At 40.2% G+C, this 16,903-nt stretch overlaps 2 protein-coding genes across 7 annotated transcripts in view; one reads left to right on the top strand and one right to left on the bottom strand.

The window, feature by feature from the left end:
* Window positions 1–5,662, top strand: part of SIAH1 (siah E3 ubiquitin protein ligase 1) — a 28,682-nt gene extending 23,020 nt beyond the window's left edge. For 2 of the 5 annotated variants that reach the window (XM_027092221.1, XM_027092222.1), the window contains exon 2: window positions 3,492–5,662. In XM_027092221.1, coding sequence (XP_026948022.1) covers window positions 3,494–4,342 — 849 coding nt within the window. In that variant the 5' untranslated portion in view covers window positions 3,492–3,493 and the 3' untranslated portion in view covers window positions 4,343–5,662. Of the gene's footprint in view, window positions 1–594; window positions 1,182–2,538; window positions 2,657–3,491 lie in introns of those variants that run through there. The other 3 variants (XM_027092219.1, XM_027092220.1, XM_027092218.1) reach the window with 3 other exon arrangements.
* A 6,516-nt stretch (window positions 5,663–12,178) lies between these two features.
* LONP2 (lon peptidase 2, peroxisomal) overlaps window positions 12,179–16,903 on the bottom strand; it is a 98,791-nt gene continuing 94,066 nt past the window's right edge. For both annotated transcript variants that reach the window (XM_027092216.1, XM_027092215.1), the window contains 3 exons: window positions 16,627–16,834; window positions 16,030–16,220; window positions 12,179–12,601 (listed from right to left, as the gene is read on the bottom strand). In XM_027092216.1, the coding sequence (XP_026948017.1) occupies window positions 12,380–12,601; window positions 16,030–16,220; window positions 16,627–16,834 (621 nt within the window). In that variant the 3' untranslated portion in view covers window positions 12,179–12,379. The remainder of the gene's footprint in view (window positions 12,602–16,029; window positions 16,221–16,626; window positions 16,835–16,903) is intronic.

The raw sequence follows: 16,903 nt of genomic DNA, 5'->3' as shown, positions 1-16,903 counted from the left end.
CAGGAGTTTAATATGGTTATGTGTGTTTACTACTCTGACTGCGAAGTCTTCTCGAAGGGAGAAGGGGGAGTTTAAAACAAGGTGCGGTGAAAATGGGGAAGTGAGTTACAATTGAGGAAATAAGGTAGTTGACGCCCGATAAATAGTTATTGAACGAAGTAGGGAGAATGTTTTTACTGTATAAAAATCTAGCGTTCTCACGGTTAACCGAGAGAGTGTACTGCAGAGAAGAGTGCTTGTCTGGCCACGGATTTCCCATATATTCTGTGCAGATCTTGGGTTGAAACCAGCCGAAACCAACCGAAATTGCCTATATCTGACTGTTTGGGCCTACAGAAGCGGAGTGTTTCTACCTACTTGTAAGCTGGTGGAAATGCTGTGGCGTGTGCAGTGTCGCCAGGTTCGCGGGGATCTCGGGTTTATTCCGGCTGGGTGGCTGGTGGGAGTCGCGCGCTGCTTGCTTTAGAACCGCCCTAGGCTGAGTGGGGTGGAGCCTTAATCCCCGCCCGCCCGCCGCCGCCCCCCCCCCCCCCCCCCCCCCCCCGTGCGCCGCCCCGCCCTTCGCCCTCAGGCAGCCGCCGCCCTGAGCACAGCACAGTCTGAAACTCTGCGTGGAGCGGGCCCTCCCAGCTGCGGGCCGGACCCTGCAGCAGTAGCTCGAGCTGGCACCGAGACCGCAACTCCTCGTCCGGTCGCTTCCACGCACCCTACAGTCTTGTCCTTCACCGAGCTGGCTGGAGCCTAGCCGATGAATTTGGGGAAGATAGACTTCCGAGACAGACAGACGAAGGTTTAGGGCCCAGCAGAGGACAGCTCGGCAATGGCTCCCATTTTTGGAGACGCAGGCGAATTTGAGCTCATGGGGAGGTGTGGTCGGCTCCTCTTGAGACAGGATGGGGGCTTCAGTTCTCTGCCTCTGTAGCCAGTGCTTCTGAGGAGTATTGAATGCAGTGTATGGAGCAGGGCACGTGCCTTCCCTTCTTGAAAACTTGACCCGGGACATGTTTAGGAACAAAAGGTGTCCAGGACGGCCCTCTGTTGCAAGTCGTCTTTACTTCTGGGGGAAAGGCTATGAGCTGCCTGGCTTCTCATGACGGGGAAGCCTCCCTTACCTTTTCTGTACTCCTGGAGGGGCGTCTTGCTTACTTGTTTACCAGCATCTGGGACAAAGAAGAGAAAAGGTACTGCCATTAAGAGACTGGGTTGCTTAAACTGTGAAATGGGAAAGTTGTGTGAGCCAGTGGAATCTAAATGGATCAGGGAATGGACCATAATTGAGCTGGCAGTGATGTTTCCTTTGGTCAGCTGTGTACTTTTCTCAATTTAAATCAAACTTCAGGTTATGTCATGACTCCTGCAGAGTTGTCCAGACACTTGAGTCCTTGGTTCCTACTGCAGGGCTGTGTGTGGGTTGGGGCTCTTTCTCTCTTTGAAGATGGAGCTGGGTTCCACCTTCTGAGCTTTGGGAAGCTTTAGTAGCTGCTATCCTGTAATAATTCCATTCACAAGAAATAGACGCCACATTTTGCTTGTTTTCACACTTTGAATAGGAATTTAAGTTGTGCTTTCTACAATGTTGGAAAAATAATAATGTACACTGTAACATGAGCCTGAACTATTGATGATAAATGTATAACTATTTTGCTCGGTCAAGAAATTAAAACAGTAATACTTTTCTTGCTTAATAGTTACATTATGTTGAATACAAACTGAGTTTACTGCCTCTCAACGTGTGACTAGCTGTTTCGGTTTAGTGATTTGAAAGGCATTGGTGGCTTAGATTATTTTGTGTCCAAGGAACCACTTCCCAGTTATTATGTTGCTCTCTTAAATGAGCAGCATAAAATGGACCATGAAATAAACATACAGGATATTTTGGCAATGCTGATAAGCCCATTGTTTTACTAGTGACCTAAAACAAAATGCATGGATCATCATATGCACAAAGAATCTCCTCAGGGGAAACTGGATTACAGCAGAGTTCCTTTATAGTGCTTTTGTTGGGCTGGAATACCGGGGTTATAGAGGGCTTCAGTGATGAGAGTTGATTCCTGTTGTCCTAAATCCATGTGATGAGCCACATTATGATAGAATTCTGTGGTACTTTTGTTTCCCCTTGTACTTTAGAATATACCTTTAGTGACAGTGGAATTGATCTGTTTTGGCGTTTTTTTGTTTTTCTTTCACTCTCAGTCCCTATTTAAGGTGTCCATCCTTGAGCAATCTATGAGTAATAGAAGCCAAATTGCATTTATGTGGTCACATTGATAACAGCATTATTTTTCGAAGTTAAATTCTTTCCAACAGTAACAATTATAATTGAGAAAACATTAAATTTGAGGAGTTTAATTTTGTAGAAATATGGCTTATGGTTATTGGGAGTATACTCTTAGGACATCAGTAGACTGATTTTTTTTGTCACCCCCAAGAAAGCGGCCCACTATATCCTAGCAAAGGTAGATTTCTGGGAAAAGGTGGCTTGTTTTATCTTTCATTTAGCTTAACAAGTTAGTTAATATTGTTGATCATTTCTTCCAGATGGCATTTATTAAATAATGTTTATCACTGTACTGATGAATGCTTCAGCAACACTGGTGAACTCTAGGGTACAAGGAGTTCTTTACCTGTTGGCTCTATCCCTCACCCCCAATGTTGTGTGAGTCTCTCTGATGCTTTTTATCTTTATTCTTTATTATCTTTTCCTGACTCTCCTGCTTTGTAAATTATACCTGATTTATATTGTAGAATGGAAGTAGAGTAGAATGGTTTACTTTCTTTGAATACCAGACTCAAATCTTTTATTTGAGGATGGCCCTCCATTTCTCCTCCATACTTGCTCACTTTTGAAGGGGGCACAGATCAGTAGGAAACAAGGTTAATACCTAGCTGGTGTTAACATTCCATGCAGACGGATGATGGAATGGCAGTAGACCCTTCCCCTTGTAACCCCTTCCCTTTCCCAAATACACCTCTAGAGCAGATAACTGTTCACCATTAGGAGGAGTTAATCAGAGTGCCCTGGTGGTCCTTTGGATCACGTATATAACTCACTGGAGCTATCAACAGCTGCCTTAAGAATGAGGAAGAAATAGAATGAGTAGGGCAGGTGAACACAGAGAGGGAGGAGGAATTCCAGTCAAAACTGATTGCATTGAACTTAAACTACTTGTACAGTGTTCCTTAGTTGTTATGGTCCAGTTTCTATTTTAGCATTTATTCCATCCAAGGATGATTTTTTTTAACATTATTTTTAGAGAAAAGGAATTCTAAATGTGCTCTGGAACATTTTGAAAAGAGATTTTATCCAGTGTACAATGCACATACTTCAAGTAATTTATGTTTTTTTAAACTGTTTTCCTTTTTGCTTACAGTAAATTCTGCATGAAACTTAAGTATTTCTGGCATGTAAACATTATTTATATAAAACAAGTTATCGTTGTAATTATTTTTCTCCTGCCTCCTTTTATTTTTATTTATGTTTTTTATTACAGAAATGAGCCGTCAGACTGCAACAGCATTACCTACTGGAACCTCAAAGTGTACACCATCCCAGAGGGTACCTGCCCTGACTGGCACAACTGCGTCCAACAATGACTTGGCGAGTCTTTTTGAGTGTCCGGTCTGCTTTGACTATGTGTTACCACCCATTCTTCAGTGTCAGAGTGGCCATCTTGTTTGTAGCAACTGTCGCCCAAAGCTCACGTGTTGTCCAACATGCCGGGGCCCGTTGGGATCCATTCGCAACTTGGCTATGGAGAAGGTGGCCAATTCAGTACTTTTCCCTTGTAAATATGCCTCTTCTGGATGTGAAATAACTCTGCCACACACAGAAAAAGCAGACCACGAAGAGCTCTGTGAGTTTAGGCCTTATTCCTGTCCGTGCCCTGGTGCTTCCTGTAAATGGCAAGGCTCTTTGGATGCTGTAATGCCGCATCTGATGCATCAGCATAAGTCTATTACAACCCTACAGGGAGAGGATATAGTTTTCCTTGCTACAGACATTAATCTTCCTGGTGCTGTTGACTGGGTGATGATGCAGTCCTGTTTTGGCTTTCACTTCATGTTAGTCTTGGAGAAACAGGAAAAATACGACGGTCACCAGCAATTCTTTGCAATTGTACAGCTGATAGGAACACGCAAGCAAGCTGAAAATTTTGCTTATCGACTTGAGCTAAATGGTCATAGGCGGCGATTGACTTGGGAAGCCACTCCTCGCTCTATTCATGAGGGAATTGCAACAGCCATTATGAATAGTGACTGCCTAGTCTTTGACACCAGCATTGCACAGCTTTTTGCAGAAAATGGCAATTTAGGCATCAATGTAACTATTTCCATGTGTTGAAATGGCAATCAAACATTTTCTGGCCAGTGTTTAAAACCGTTGCATTCAATTTCACAGAGAATAAGGCACCTGTCTGCCTACCAACCAGACGCTTTTGGTAGGTGGAAGCTAGAAACAGGAAGGTAAATGAAAGGCTGTTAAATACAGGAAACAGTTGCATGTAGTAACACTAATATATTTAAAAATAAGTCAACAGTAAACCACTGAAAATAAAATATATATATATGTGTGTGTGTGTGTATATATATATATATATATATATATATATACACACACCCAAGATGGGCATCTTTTGTATTAAGAAAGGAAGCATTGTAAAATAATTCTGAATTTGTGTTTGTTGTAGATTGAGTGTACTGTTAAAAAATATTGGGTTCTTGTTTTTTTTTGTTTTGTTTTTTTGTGTGCGTGCGTGAGTGTGTGTGTGTGTGTTTGGTTTTTTTTTTTCCTTTAACTGACAAGCCATGTTGAGTGGTCTTGGACCACTGCTTTTCCCCTATGTGAGTCAATACATAGTGCTGCTGTGTGTGTATATTTTTTTGTGTGTATTTGCTAATTTTTATTAATTCTAGTTTTTCATTAAATAAATTTGACTTTCTTTTCTGTAATTCAGGTTTTTCCTCACTTTTTTTTGTACCTTTTTAAAGTTAGTGTCTTTTTGATATGCATAATTGTTTATGGTAAAATTTATACATGTGTTCAATACATATTTTCTTTTTCCCCATTAATCAGTTCATTAGAAATATTTTAAATTCAACTATTTTGTGAAGATATGAGTTTCAGAAAGGAAAGGTAACATCGGAAGAATTATCAGAAGCTATTTAAAGCAGCTATAAAGTGATCTTTCTCTTTCTCTCTCTTCTCCAGTTGAGTCATACCTTCAAACTTATTCTTTGTAAGGTTAGGGAGTACTGATTTTTTTTTTTTTTTTTTAATACTGGAAAAAAAAAATCAGGCTCTCCCCCTCCCCCAGATACCTTGGACAAATCACACATGTTTAAAATTTGTTCTTGTATTTATTGGTTTTGCAAAAGAAGGCATCGTCTCACACAGTATTTGTAATTAAAAGCAAGTCATTTGTTTAAAAAAAAAGGCAGTTTGCAAAAAAAATGTTTTTGGTCTTTTATAATTCTCATTAAAAGAATATCTGGCAAATTAAAAACTCTTACGTGTCTGCTTTAGCTCCAAGTTTGATTAAAATCCAAAGTTATTTTCCTGTTAAATTCTGTATTTTATAGCCAAAAGCAATGTACTATGTATTGTGAATTTTGGTAGATAGAGATCTGTTCTAAAGTACAGTAAAAGAATGGGTATATGGTCTCTGGCCTACACAGAATCTTGTTTTTTCCTTCCTTTTGCTTAGATTTTGATTCTCACAACTCTGTTAGGAGGCGAATTAGTTAAAATGCTGATCACTTTTCCCCCCTTTTTAACAACAAAAAAATGAGTTAGTATTTTATAGCCTTGTGGTTAAGAGCCTGGCTTCTACAGCCAGACTTCGGGGGCTACATGCCTATGCTAGCTGTAACTCTCACTAATCAGCTGTGTGATCTTGGGTTCCAGTTTACTAGTGTAAACTGAAATGAGGTTAATTATGGTAGCTACATCCAAGGGTTAAATGGGATGGATACAAGTTACCTAGGACCGTGCTCTGTACATAATAAGCTACCCCAACATGTTAGCTGCTATTAGTATACCTGTAACTAGCACCATATAGTTAACTGATGTGAGTTAGCCTGAAGCACCTAGCAAGATTCTGAAATTGCCTTCTGATTGGCCATAGATCATTTTATTTTGTGTGGTTTTTATGGGTACCTTAAACATAGGAAGTCAGTTAAAAATAATTTGGACTTCCCCTTAAGCCCCCCCACCACTGCCCCAATTCTGGATAACAAAATTTACTTCTGTTAACCATTTTCAGGAAAGAAGGTTGTGTAGGGGCCCTGGTGGTGCAGTGGTTGAGAGTCTGCCTGCCGATGCAGGGGACACGGGTTCGTGCCCCGGTCTGGGAAGATCCCACATGCCGCGGAGCGGCTGGGCCCATGAGCCATGGCCACTGAGCCTGCACTTCTGGAGCCTGTGCTCCACAACGGGAGAGGCCACAACTGAGAGGCCCGCGTACGGCCAAAAAAAAAAAAAAAAAAAGGTGGTTGTGTAGTTTCTTTCCTACATAGGCCTTATTTTTTGAATTGGTTATAACTTGTGCTTGTGTGTAGCCATTTTTGTGGCGAAAGGGAACAGGGCAACCACCAATGTATATCCAGGTCTATTCCTATTAGCATGTGTGTTTAGAAAAGCAGTTTTTCCTCCTTATTTAGTATATTGAATATTTTTGTGGAGTTATATCATTTGTATTTAAAATATTTTAAAATGTTTCTTTGATTATAAAACATTTCTTTGATATATGTGTTCAATATATAGACTTTGGCACACACAGTAGAGTCTGTAGTCTTATCCGTTCAGACGACTACAAACATTTTTGTTTTTCTAGTTCTTTGTGTATTTACATGTGTTTACACACATTTATTTTGAAATCATGTAATTTGGGATTGTGTAACTATGTAACTCGCTCGCACCCCTACACATAACATGATCATCTAAGCATTTAATAATCTTGGAAAAACATCATTTGGGGTAATTTTTGTGAAGATTGACTGTAGTTTTAGCCAGGTCCCCAGTGTTGGATATTTGCTTTGCCCAGTTTTTCCAGGTAAATTTTTTCGGCTAATTATAAATAGCCTGTGAACATTTCTATGTTATCTGGTTATATTCTTGGGGTTTTTTATTTTCTTTAAAGGTCTTGATACTTTTTTCATTGCTTTCTGGAGAGGTTTCAGTGGAAACTTATGGTAGCAGTGTGAAGGATTTTGCCTTTCATTGTAACCTCATGTTTTGCCAATTTATGCTTAAGATAGTAAATTTTGTGTGTTTGATAGGTAATAAGGTTGATATTTTAATATTTGTTAACTATATTTATTTGTCTTCATATTTTTGGCCTATAGGGATGATGTGACCTAGAGCCGTATTTCTTGGTCCATTTGAGATTTATGAGATCTAACTCTTGTTCTTAAATCATCTATATTTATAATCAATATTCTACTTTTTCGTATTGATGCCCCCACCCCTTCTGGTGTCTTGGTGTTTTCTTTCAGGGGATTATATAGGGTAGGGGTAGGGGATATTTTTTGTTCTTTTACATTCTTAAACTTGAATTCATCCTGTTGAACTGAATCATGAACCAGTTTAATAGGCTAACGATTGTTGGGGAATTTTTTCTTTTGCTTTGAGTGATTTTTATTATAATATGTATAACTTTCTAATTTAAAAGGCCCACAATTTTACAAACTTTAAACTTAAGCGAAGCAAATGGCTATAGATGTTTTTGGCTCACCAAAAAATCTTAGTCATGTTCCCTGCTCGCCCCCCCAAGCTCAAGAGCTCTATATGCAGGAACATCTGCAATGATTCTACTAATGGAATTTTATTTCACTCAGGTTCCTGAGTGGAAAAATTGGTAAGTAACCCAAACTGAAAAGCAAAACACTGCATCAGACTTAAACATACCTGGGGGCCAGGCCAGTCTGTGACTGGTGCATTAGACTAGAGTAAGATTAGAACACATAGGGTGAATTGAGTGTATAACCTACCAACTAGTACTGTAGTCATTTATGTAAGTTAAATAAGAAAGGTACAGATGGAACGTTTTGAAAATCTATAGATTGAATGCACTGCTAGAACCTTAAGTCATTCCCTTCCCCACCTACCTATTGTGCATATTCCAAACATAAGGATGATTTGGTGGCTTACTGCGTATGATCTTAAGCAAGTTGAGTCATTTACCAAAAGAAACTCACATTTTCCTAAAAACAGCATCATCCACCAAATTCAAGCATCTCCTAAAATGTAAAGTGTGGGCTGTAGGTTCTAACTGCCTGGGTTTGAATTCTGACCCTTTACCTACTAACTTTGACTTAACTTTGCTCGAAGTTCCTTCTCTGTAAAGGGTGTAGTTGTGTCTACCTCATTAAGGGAATGAGGATGGCTAAGTGTGCTGTAAAGTGCTTATCCTTATGCCTGGCACTATAGCCTCATTGCTTGCCGAACCATTTTCCTTAACTTTATACAGCCTTAAGAATTTTCTTTGAAAATAATTTATTTTTCTTAGGCCTTTCTAAATTCTGAAAAGTAGAAACAATGGTTTGAAGGAATACTTGGTTTTATAATAAAGTCACATTTTGACAAGCTTGCACTGTCACGTCAAGATTAGGATTTAGCCTAAAGGGTTTTAGTTCCTATTGCCTAGAAATGTACTGACAATATGTCAGAGCTGAACTTAATTAAAAAATTTTTAATATGAAAGATTTTTTATGAGGTCCAAGAATGTTAAATACATTCTTTAGCTCATTGATAGTACCTACCATACCTAATATGTTCCAAATAAGTGAATTTTCATAGCAAATAAAGCTTTTCCTACATTAAAAAAGAAACTTGATACAGCTGTTTAAAGACTTTTCAATAGCCATTCAGTGCACTTGCCTATTGTTTCCCTTCAGATCCTTAGTATTTCCTTCCTGTTCTGGTGCTTTAAAAATTTTTTTAGTAACTAATTTTCATTGCAGTATCCACTAAATGTTATTAAAACAAAAAAGCATAGCATTGGATCATAAATCATCAAATTGGATAATGACTGTACTTTTGTAGTCTTGACTTTTTAAGCTGCTGGATAAAGTTTTCATGAAGATGGGCACTCAAATACAGCACATTTTAGCCAAAATAATGTGAGCTTGAACATGTTACACTTAATTAAAAAAACAAAAGTTCTTGATGTTTACATCTAATAAATAGTCCCAGACAAAATAAACTTTGGATTTGGAAGAATTGGCAAAATTAACATTCTTTGTGGCTTAGTGTCAAGTCCCCTTAATTATAGGAAGGTTTTTCTCATTTCAGTGGTCAATAAAAGGAAAATGCAAAGTCAGCCCACTCTGCCCTCAGCAGCTGGTTACCTCACAACATGGTAGACTTTGGTAAGGTTTAAATGTGGACCGGTCACCGAGTGCCGGGAGCTCCTCTTGGTAGACATGACTAGTCACTGTGTTCAGATGATGGGAATCAGAAACCTCTGCATTTCAAGCAGCCTCTGCAACTCAGATGGCACTGGAAATGGAAATGAATTTGCAACCCCGCTCTTCTTATGAAGAGGATCTGTGCTATGACCAGAATGCAAATCTTGACTGATGTCCCGGGAAGAAAAGGAGAGAAGGAAATTTTGTGTGTTTCACTCAGCACATAAATTTTACCTCTCCTTATTTAGAAAAATTCAGGTATGTTTAGTACACTTTAAATCCACTCATTTAGTCAGGAGACCTTAACAATGGTCCAAGATTTGTAGGCTGATGTTAAATAGGGTCACTCAACTCCGATGGCATCTTCCACTGTATACAGGTGATTAACAGCAGTAAATCTCTGACATGGTTTACAGTAAGGTTCAAACAGAAGGGGCAGAGCCAAGTGAAAACCACTGAAGGGGCAGAGCTAAGTAAACGTGTGCCTCAAGCAGTGTAAAATTTCTTGATTACCAAGGCACTTAAAGCTTTTCATAGTTTTAATACTTGAAGAGTTTTAAAAGCCCACATTAAAAGTGTGGAGAGCACTGGTTAAATACACAGATTCCCAAGCCCTCACCTATAGGCCTGCTGAATTGGAATTTTAAGTTAGTTAGCAGTTCCAAAAAACCTAGCTGACTGATAGATGAGGGGTCTTTGGGAAACACTTTTACAAACAGTGCTAGAAAAAGATACTCAACCATTAGTCATCAGGGAAATGTAAGTCAAAACCATGAGTTGCTTCTTTAATGGCCTTTTTAGGATGGCCATTATCAATAATGAAAATAAGTGTTGGCAAGAATGTGGAGAAATTGGAACCTTTGTGTATTGCTGGTGGGAATGTCAAATGGTGTAGCTGTGTGGTGGGAAACATGGGTGGTTCCTCAAGTGTATTTCCAAAAGAATGAAAAACAGACTCAAAGAGATAGTTGTACGCTCATGTTCACAGCACAACAGCCTAGAGGTAGAAACAACAAATGAATATGTGGCATGTGCAGCAGTGGAATATTACTCAGTCTTAAAGGAAATTCTGATACATGCTGCAACATGGATAAATGATGACATGCTAAGTGAAACATGCCAGACACAGAAGGGCAGATATTCCACTTACATAAGGTACTTAGAATAGGCAAATTCATAGAGACAAGGTAAAATAGTGGCTACCAGGGTCTGGGGGATGGAGGAATGGGGAGTTACTTTTTATTGGATACAGAGTTTCAGTTTAAGATGATGAAAAGGTTTTGGATATAGCTAGTGGTGATGGTGGTACATTAGTGTAATTAACGACCCTGAATTACACACTTCTAAGTTAAAATGGTAAATTATTTTGCCACAAACTTAAAAAAAACAAAAACAATGCTAGAGAAATGAAGGTCATACTGCTAATTTCATATATGTATGGGTTTTCTCAGTCAGCTCCTTTAGTAAGGAAAGGCATGCTCAAAGCCAGAGGGCCCAGAAGATGCCCTACTACTGTTCACAGACCAGTACAAAACTGCATACTCAGGACTCTTGAGGAAGAATACAGATAACTCCCACTCTTCAAATGTGTGCTATGTTGCCACTGCTGGGTGGGACACGGCAGAGCAAGGTGGGTATGGATTAACTCCCTCTGGTTGCTGAAAACAAATTAACATCATAGTTTCTTCTACCTTGTAAGACAATCGTGCAGAAATGATAAAATCACAGTAGTGATAAGATAGTCAATGAAATGTTTTCCAAGCTCCCGGTGCTTGCTCTCTCCCACTGGCCACGGCCCTAGGTCTGCACTTGTCCTCCCAGAACACATTCAGATTTTTACCACCAGGTCTGAGCACAGTATTAGGGTAATTTGTATATCTCATTCTTATCCAAGAAATTCCGAAGTATCTTTACATATCTGTTGTTATATTTTGTAATATAAGATTCTGAAGTCCATTACTGGCTGGAATAATGATTAGAAATTGTTCCGTGTTATTTTATGTTGCATTCTAACTGTATCTTCACAGTAACACTGATGAGTACAATTATTTGCACTTGAAAGGTAAGGAAAACTAAGATACAGAAAGTTCAAATGCTAGTAAATAGAAGAGCGTAACTTCATAGTTATCCATATCCTGGACTGAGTCACAGGAGAAGAGAGGCATGGAGAAAGGCTACCAGAACTGGGGATTGGCACAGGCAAACAAGCAACACAAGGGGAGGTGGCAGGAATCAGGATACCAAGTGTAGGGACCATCCCAGGATGGATGGCTGCCTCCCTCTGGGGACTGGACTTTTTTCTAAGATGACAGGCATTCAGGGCCAGTATGTTTCTGTCATGTAGGCCAACACATGCCACTCTGCTGCTTCCCTCAGCAAAGGAAGGGTAGGATGTGTAGACCTCATCACAGAGTTTGCTTCACTTGAATATTTTCCATAAAGACTAATAGTTGGCTATTATTTTCACCTTTGCCCAGTTCCCCTTCTGATTGCTTTCAGGGGCCAATAAAATCTACAGGTGAATCTGCTAAGGTAATGGTCTATACCAATGGTTCCTGACCTTGACTACACATCAGAATCATCTGGGTGGCTTAGTAAAGCAGATTGGGTCCCACCCCCAGAGTCTGATTCAAAAGGTCTGCTGGTGGGTTTTGAGAATTTACATGTCTAATAAGTTCTCAGGTAATACAGATGCTTCTGTTTGGAACCACAGGAGAACCACTGTTCCATAACTTTCCAGGGACAGTAATGAGCCCATTCAAGACAAGAATTCAATTCCGATTTAATCAATTTATTAAATTAACATTTCTGTAATAAACACTAGCCACCACTTGAGTCAGGTTTGTTACTGCTGAGATTAGACTCGCAAATTAGGGACATTTTGCTTACCCCTGCTGGTGTGAATAAAATCATCCTGTCAGTACCTCTCGGCACTTTATAACTTAAAATTCTAAGAAGCTGAGATGTGGGCTTACAGTTTGCTATTTAAGAGGCCAGGTCTGGTGCTGACAGTAAAGCCACCATCAAAAGCTGCGTTAAGAACTTCATCCAGGCAGGTTGCTGTGACAAAAGTCAAATCCTGCCGGACATTGCCTGGGATTTCTTCAAGGTCTTTCTCATTCCTCTGAGGAATAATGACACGCTTCAGTCCCGCTCTGTGTGCTGCCAGCACTTTGTCTTTAATTCCACCTACCTGTAAGGAGAGAGGAACGTTATTAAGGTTTATGATCATCCTCAGGCTGTGGAAGAAACCCTGACCCACCTTTCTTTCACGCTATTTTAAAACATCCAAATCATCTTCCATTTTGCTAGAGCATGAGCTAGGAAAGCCACTAAAAAGGTTAACAGTAAATTCTTTACATTTCAATTAGTATTATATTAAATCCTTTTAATGGAAGATTCTAAATTTTTGACAGGTATGAGCACCTCTTCTGTCCGTGATTCTCTTTTATATTGTCAAGGTTAACATTTATATTCCTTTCTGTACTCACAACAATCTTGTTTATAGGCTGATTCTGAAAAAGCATTACATTATTTTGACCATAAATACCATTCCTACAGAGCTTAGTTGCATGCCAGGATTATTTTCTTCTGTACAGGTTTAAAGCAATGACCTCTGTGCCGTGTGATGAAGAAAACATCTAGGCTCTTGTGGTGGTTTTAAAATATGTCTGAAATGGTCCCTTCAGAAGGTGGAGTCTAATTCCCCTCCCTTGAATGTGTGCCAGGCTTAGCGATTTACTTGTAAGAGTGCGGTGGAAGTGATGCTGTGTGACTTTCAAGGTTAAGTCACAAAAAATAAGAGCTTCTGCCTGGATCTCTCTTGGATCTCTTGCCCTGCAGGTAGCTCAGGTAGCCCAGGTGTCTGAGGTCACCCCAGCAGTCCGGCCAACCAGGACCAATCTGCAGTCACGTGAGTGAACCACAACAGAAGCAGATGCCCCGCCCCAGTCAGCCTTCAGATGACTGACTGCATCCAGGCTGGTATATGACTACATGATGAGAGACCCTGGGCCACAAGAGCCCAGCTAAGCCTCTCTTGAGTTCCTGCCCCACAGAAACTAAGAATAATAACTGCCGTTTTGGGGTGGTGTGTATGAGTAATAGATAACAGACACAAGTCTCAGTCACACCACCCGGAACACGTGACCCCTGGAGACAGCCCTCAGAAGCCTGCTCCCACCTGTGGCACCAGACTGGCTGGGCTCTAGGCCTTTCTGCACAGCGGCCATCCTACCACACTGTCACTCTCTTGCCAGGCTTTTCCTTTATGCTGCTGAACTACACTTTCAATGTAACTTCTTCAGAAAGAGTGTGAGATAAACGGATTCCCTGCACGTATGGAAATGTCTATCTTGCATTCACATTTGGTTGACGGTAAGGCTGTGTATACAAGACGATTTAAACCCATTTTCCCTCAGAGTCTTGAAGGTGCTGTGTATCTAGGGTCACGGATGAGAAAGCTTTTTCCTCCGTGATCTGAAAAGTCATGAGGATGCAATCCTTTTTCCTAGTTGGTACAGGCCCTTTCAATCTGAACATAGCCTTAAATTCTAGGAAATGCTCCATTATTTCCTTGACAATTTGTTCTCTTCCATTTTCTCTGTTTAGTTAGATGTTGGATTTGTCAGACTGTTTTTTCTATTATTTTTTTCTGAATAGTTCGTCGACCAATTCCTAAAACCGTTCTTTTAAATTCAAGAGCTTTGTCTTATCCTCTGTTCTTGAATTATGTTTTCTCCAGACTTAGCAGGTCTTTCTCTTAAATGCTGCTTTTCTCCATGTCTCCCATAATAGTTTAAAACTGAAGGCTTACTCAGAGCTGCTGTGGCTTCGCCTCTGCTGGGGGTAGGGAAGCCTTTTCCTGCGTGCAGTTTGCACTGAGTGCAGGGGACCTAGTGGAAGAACCATTTGTTCTATGGAGATTTCAACGAATCCCCTGGTTTTCATTTCCCACCCCCTTCCTTTTCTAATGGTCTGAACCTTCTGGCTCTGAGCCAGTGCTTTTCAACAGATTCCTGCTGGGAAGACTGTCTCTACCTCCAATTCTGTTACATCAGCTGGGGACACTTCTATCTTCTAGAAGTTGGCTGAACTATCAGCTGATGGCTCCCCACTCATTTTTTTTTTAACATCTTTATTGGAGTGTAATTGCTTTACAATGGTGTGTCCCCCCTCATTTTTTTAAAAAATATTTTTCATTTATTTATTTTTGGCTGCGTTGGGTCTTCGTTGCTGTGCGCGGGCTTTGTCTAGTTGCAGCGAGCGGGGGCTGCTCTTCGTTGCGGTGCGCAGGCTTCTCATTGCAGTGGCTTCTCTTGTTGTGGAGCACGGGCTGTAGGTGTGCGGGCTTCAGTAGTTGTGGCATGCAGGCTCAGTAGTTGTGGCTCGCGGGCTCTAGAGCACAGGCTCAGTAGTTGTGGTGCACAGGCTTAGTTGCTCTGCGGCATGTGGGATCTTCCCAGACCAGGACTCAAACCCGTGTCCCCGTGCGTTGGCAGGCGGATTCCTAACCACTGCGCCACAGGGGAAGTCCTTCCCCCCTCATTTTTGACTGTTATAATTTATTCCCTTTATTCCTTGCTTAGCTTACCATTTTGAACTAGGAAACTAAAGAGTTTATGGTCAGTAAAGCACTTGCTCATTTCCTTTTAGCAGTACAGCTAGTATCAACCACTACTGTCACTAGAAATGCAGTAGTTCTGGGGTAAGGTAAAGAAAAGAGATCGACATTCCTATTGAGTATAGATATACAGTTATATCATAGTAAATAAGGTTTAGAATATGACTTTCTGGTTGAATTAAATTTAAAAAATCAGGGAACTGAGAGCATTTTTTGTGATCCTAATTGGTGATTCTATGACCTACTTTCACCATTACCTCATAAAATAAAGGCATTCTCATAATAAAGAACATTCCTTTTTTTCTCATTTTGCTATTGAACCCACCAAAATTTCATTGTAGTCTGGTACTGCTAACTAATGACTTAAACCTCTAAATGATCTCTCAAGTTCTATGCATTTTTCAGTGTTTTTATAAGTAGTTATGATATAGGCTGGAGCCCTAAAGCCTCATATGTACAGAACTTTTTCAAAATTTAGCAATTAGGCATCGTTAGTCTTTACTACAATTTCCATTTTATACTACTTCTTTTCTATATATATTTTTTATCAATCTATCAATTACAGTAATCTAAGTTATCTATAGGCGGATAGGAGGTCTCACAGGAATTCCAAAAGGTGAGAATTGGGCTTAAAGTTTAAAAATAGCTACCATCCTATTTTACACACATGCCATATATTTAACAATTCATTAACTAGAATAAAGCCTCAAATCTTCACCTGAACAGCTGATATTTCTGGTGACCAGACTGGTATTTTTTACTGTAAGCAAGTCTTCTTTTTTAGTAGAAGGGAAAACATGGGGAAAATTGTCAGTTTTTCCTTTATTTGATCAAAATTTAAAAATCTGAATTACAGATATAAAAATTTAATATGTTTAAAACTAAGCTATTCATAGGAAGAAGGCAAACCACTATTAATTTAGATTTTAAAATACTATTAATAAAAATTTTAAATTAAAAAATTTAAAAACCATATAAATAGGTTTCTTCATACATACTGGAAGAACAAGACCTCGCAGTGTGATTTCACCAGTCATGGCTACATCTGAACACACCAGCCGCCCACTAAAAAGTGAGGCGAGACAGGTTGCTATGGTAACTCCAGCAGATGGTCCATCTTTTGTGACAGCTCCAGCTGGGAAGTGCAGATGGATGTCTGTGTTCTCAAGAAGATCAAAACTTCCAGAAGCTTTAAAAAAGGAAAAAAGGATTTTGATGTAGAAAAATTAAACCTGTTTTTTCTCCGAAAAAAGAAAATCAAACAGATAAAAATGAATGTTTTGGGTAAACAGATCCTTCAAAATATTAACGGGCAGTATAAGTAAAGTGGGGGTCTGGAAGAACAGCTTCATTCTATTCCAAGTAGCAGGAAAAACAAAACAAACCCTTGGAGTCAGTTTCCAGCTCAGGTTCCAGTCAAACAGTCCTCAACTGGGAACTAGAATTTCCACGGGAATTCAAAAGCAAAGGTCTGTGCTTTAAGGGGTAACTGGATCTGTCTCTGAACTGTGGGATGCCTCCTGGGTCAGGATCCCAAGGCTCTCCTTTGCTGCAGCTGCACCCCCCGCCCCTACTCCCTGGGGTGGGTCGCTCACCATTGGTCAGATGGTATTTCTTGGCGTTGCTGCGGAGCCAGCTGATAGCCAGGTGGGCAGACTCCTTCATGACGTCCCCCAACTGGCCAGTCAGAGTTAACTGGCCTTCGCCATCCATCCGACTCGCCTCCACGAACATGATTTCCCCACCTAAGGGAGTCCAAGCCAAACCGATCGCCACTCCTGGTTGACTCAGACGCTCAGACACCTTGAGAGAAAGAAGGAAAATGATCGGTAAGGCCAAAAAGAGCCGAATTCTTTTCAGGCTGACCTAATC

This window comes from Aethalodelphis obliquidens, unplaced genomic scaffold (genome assembly GCF_003676395.1).
Source record: "Aethalodelphis obliquidens isolate GAN/ISIS:26980383/991018 unplaced genomic scaffold, ASM367639v1 scaffold75, whole genome shotgun sequence".
NCBI lineage: Eukaryota > Metazoa > Chordata > Mammalia > Artiodactyla > Delphinidae > Aethalodelphis > Aethalodelphis obliquidens.
Note: the sequence above shows the minus strand (reverse complement) of the source record. Positions and strands in the feature narration are given on the sequence as shown.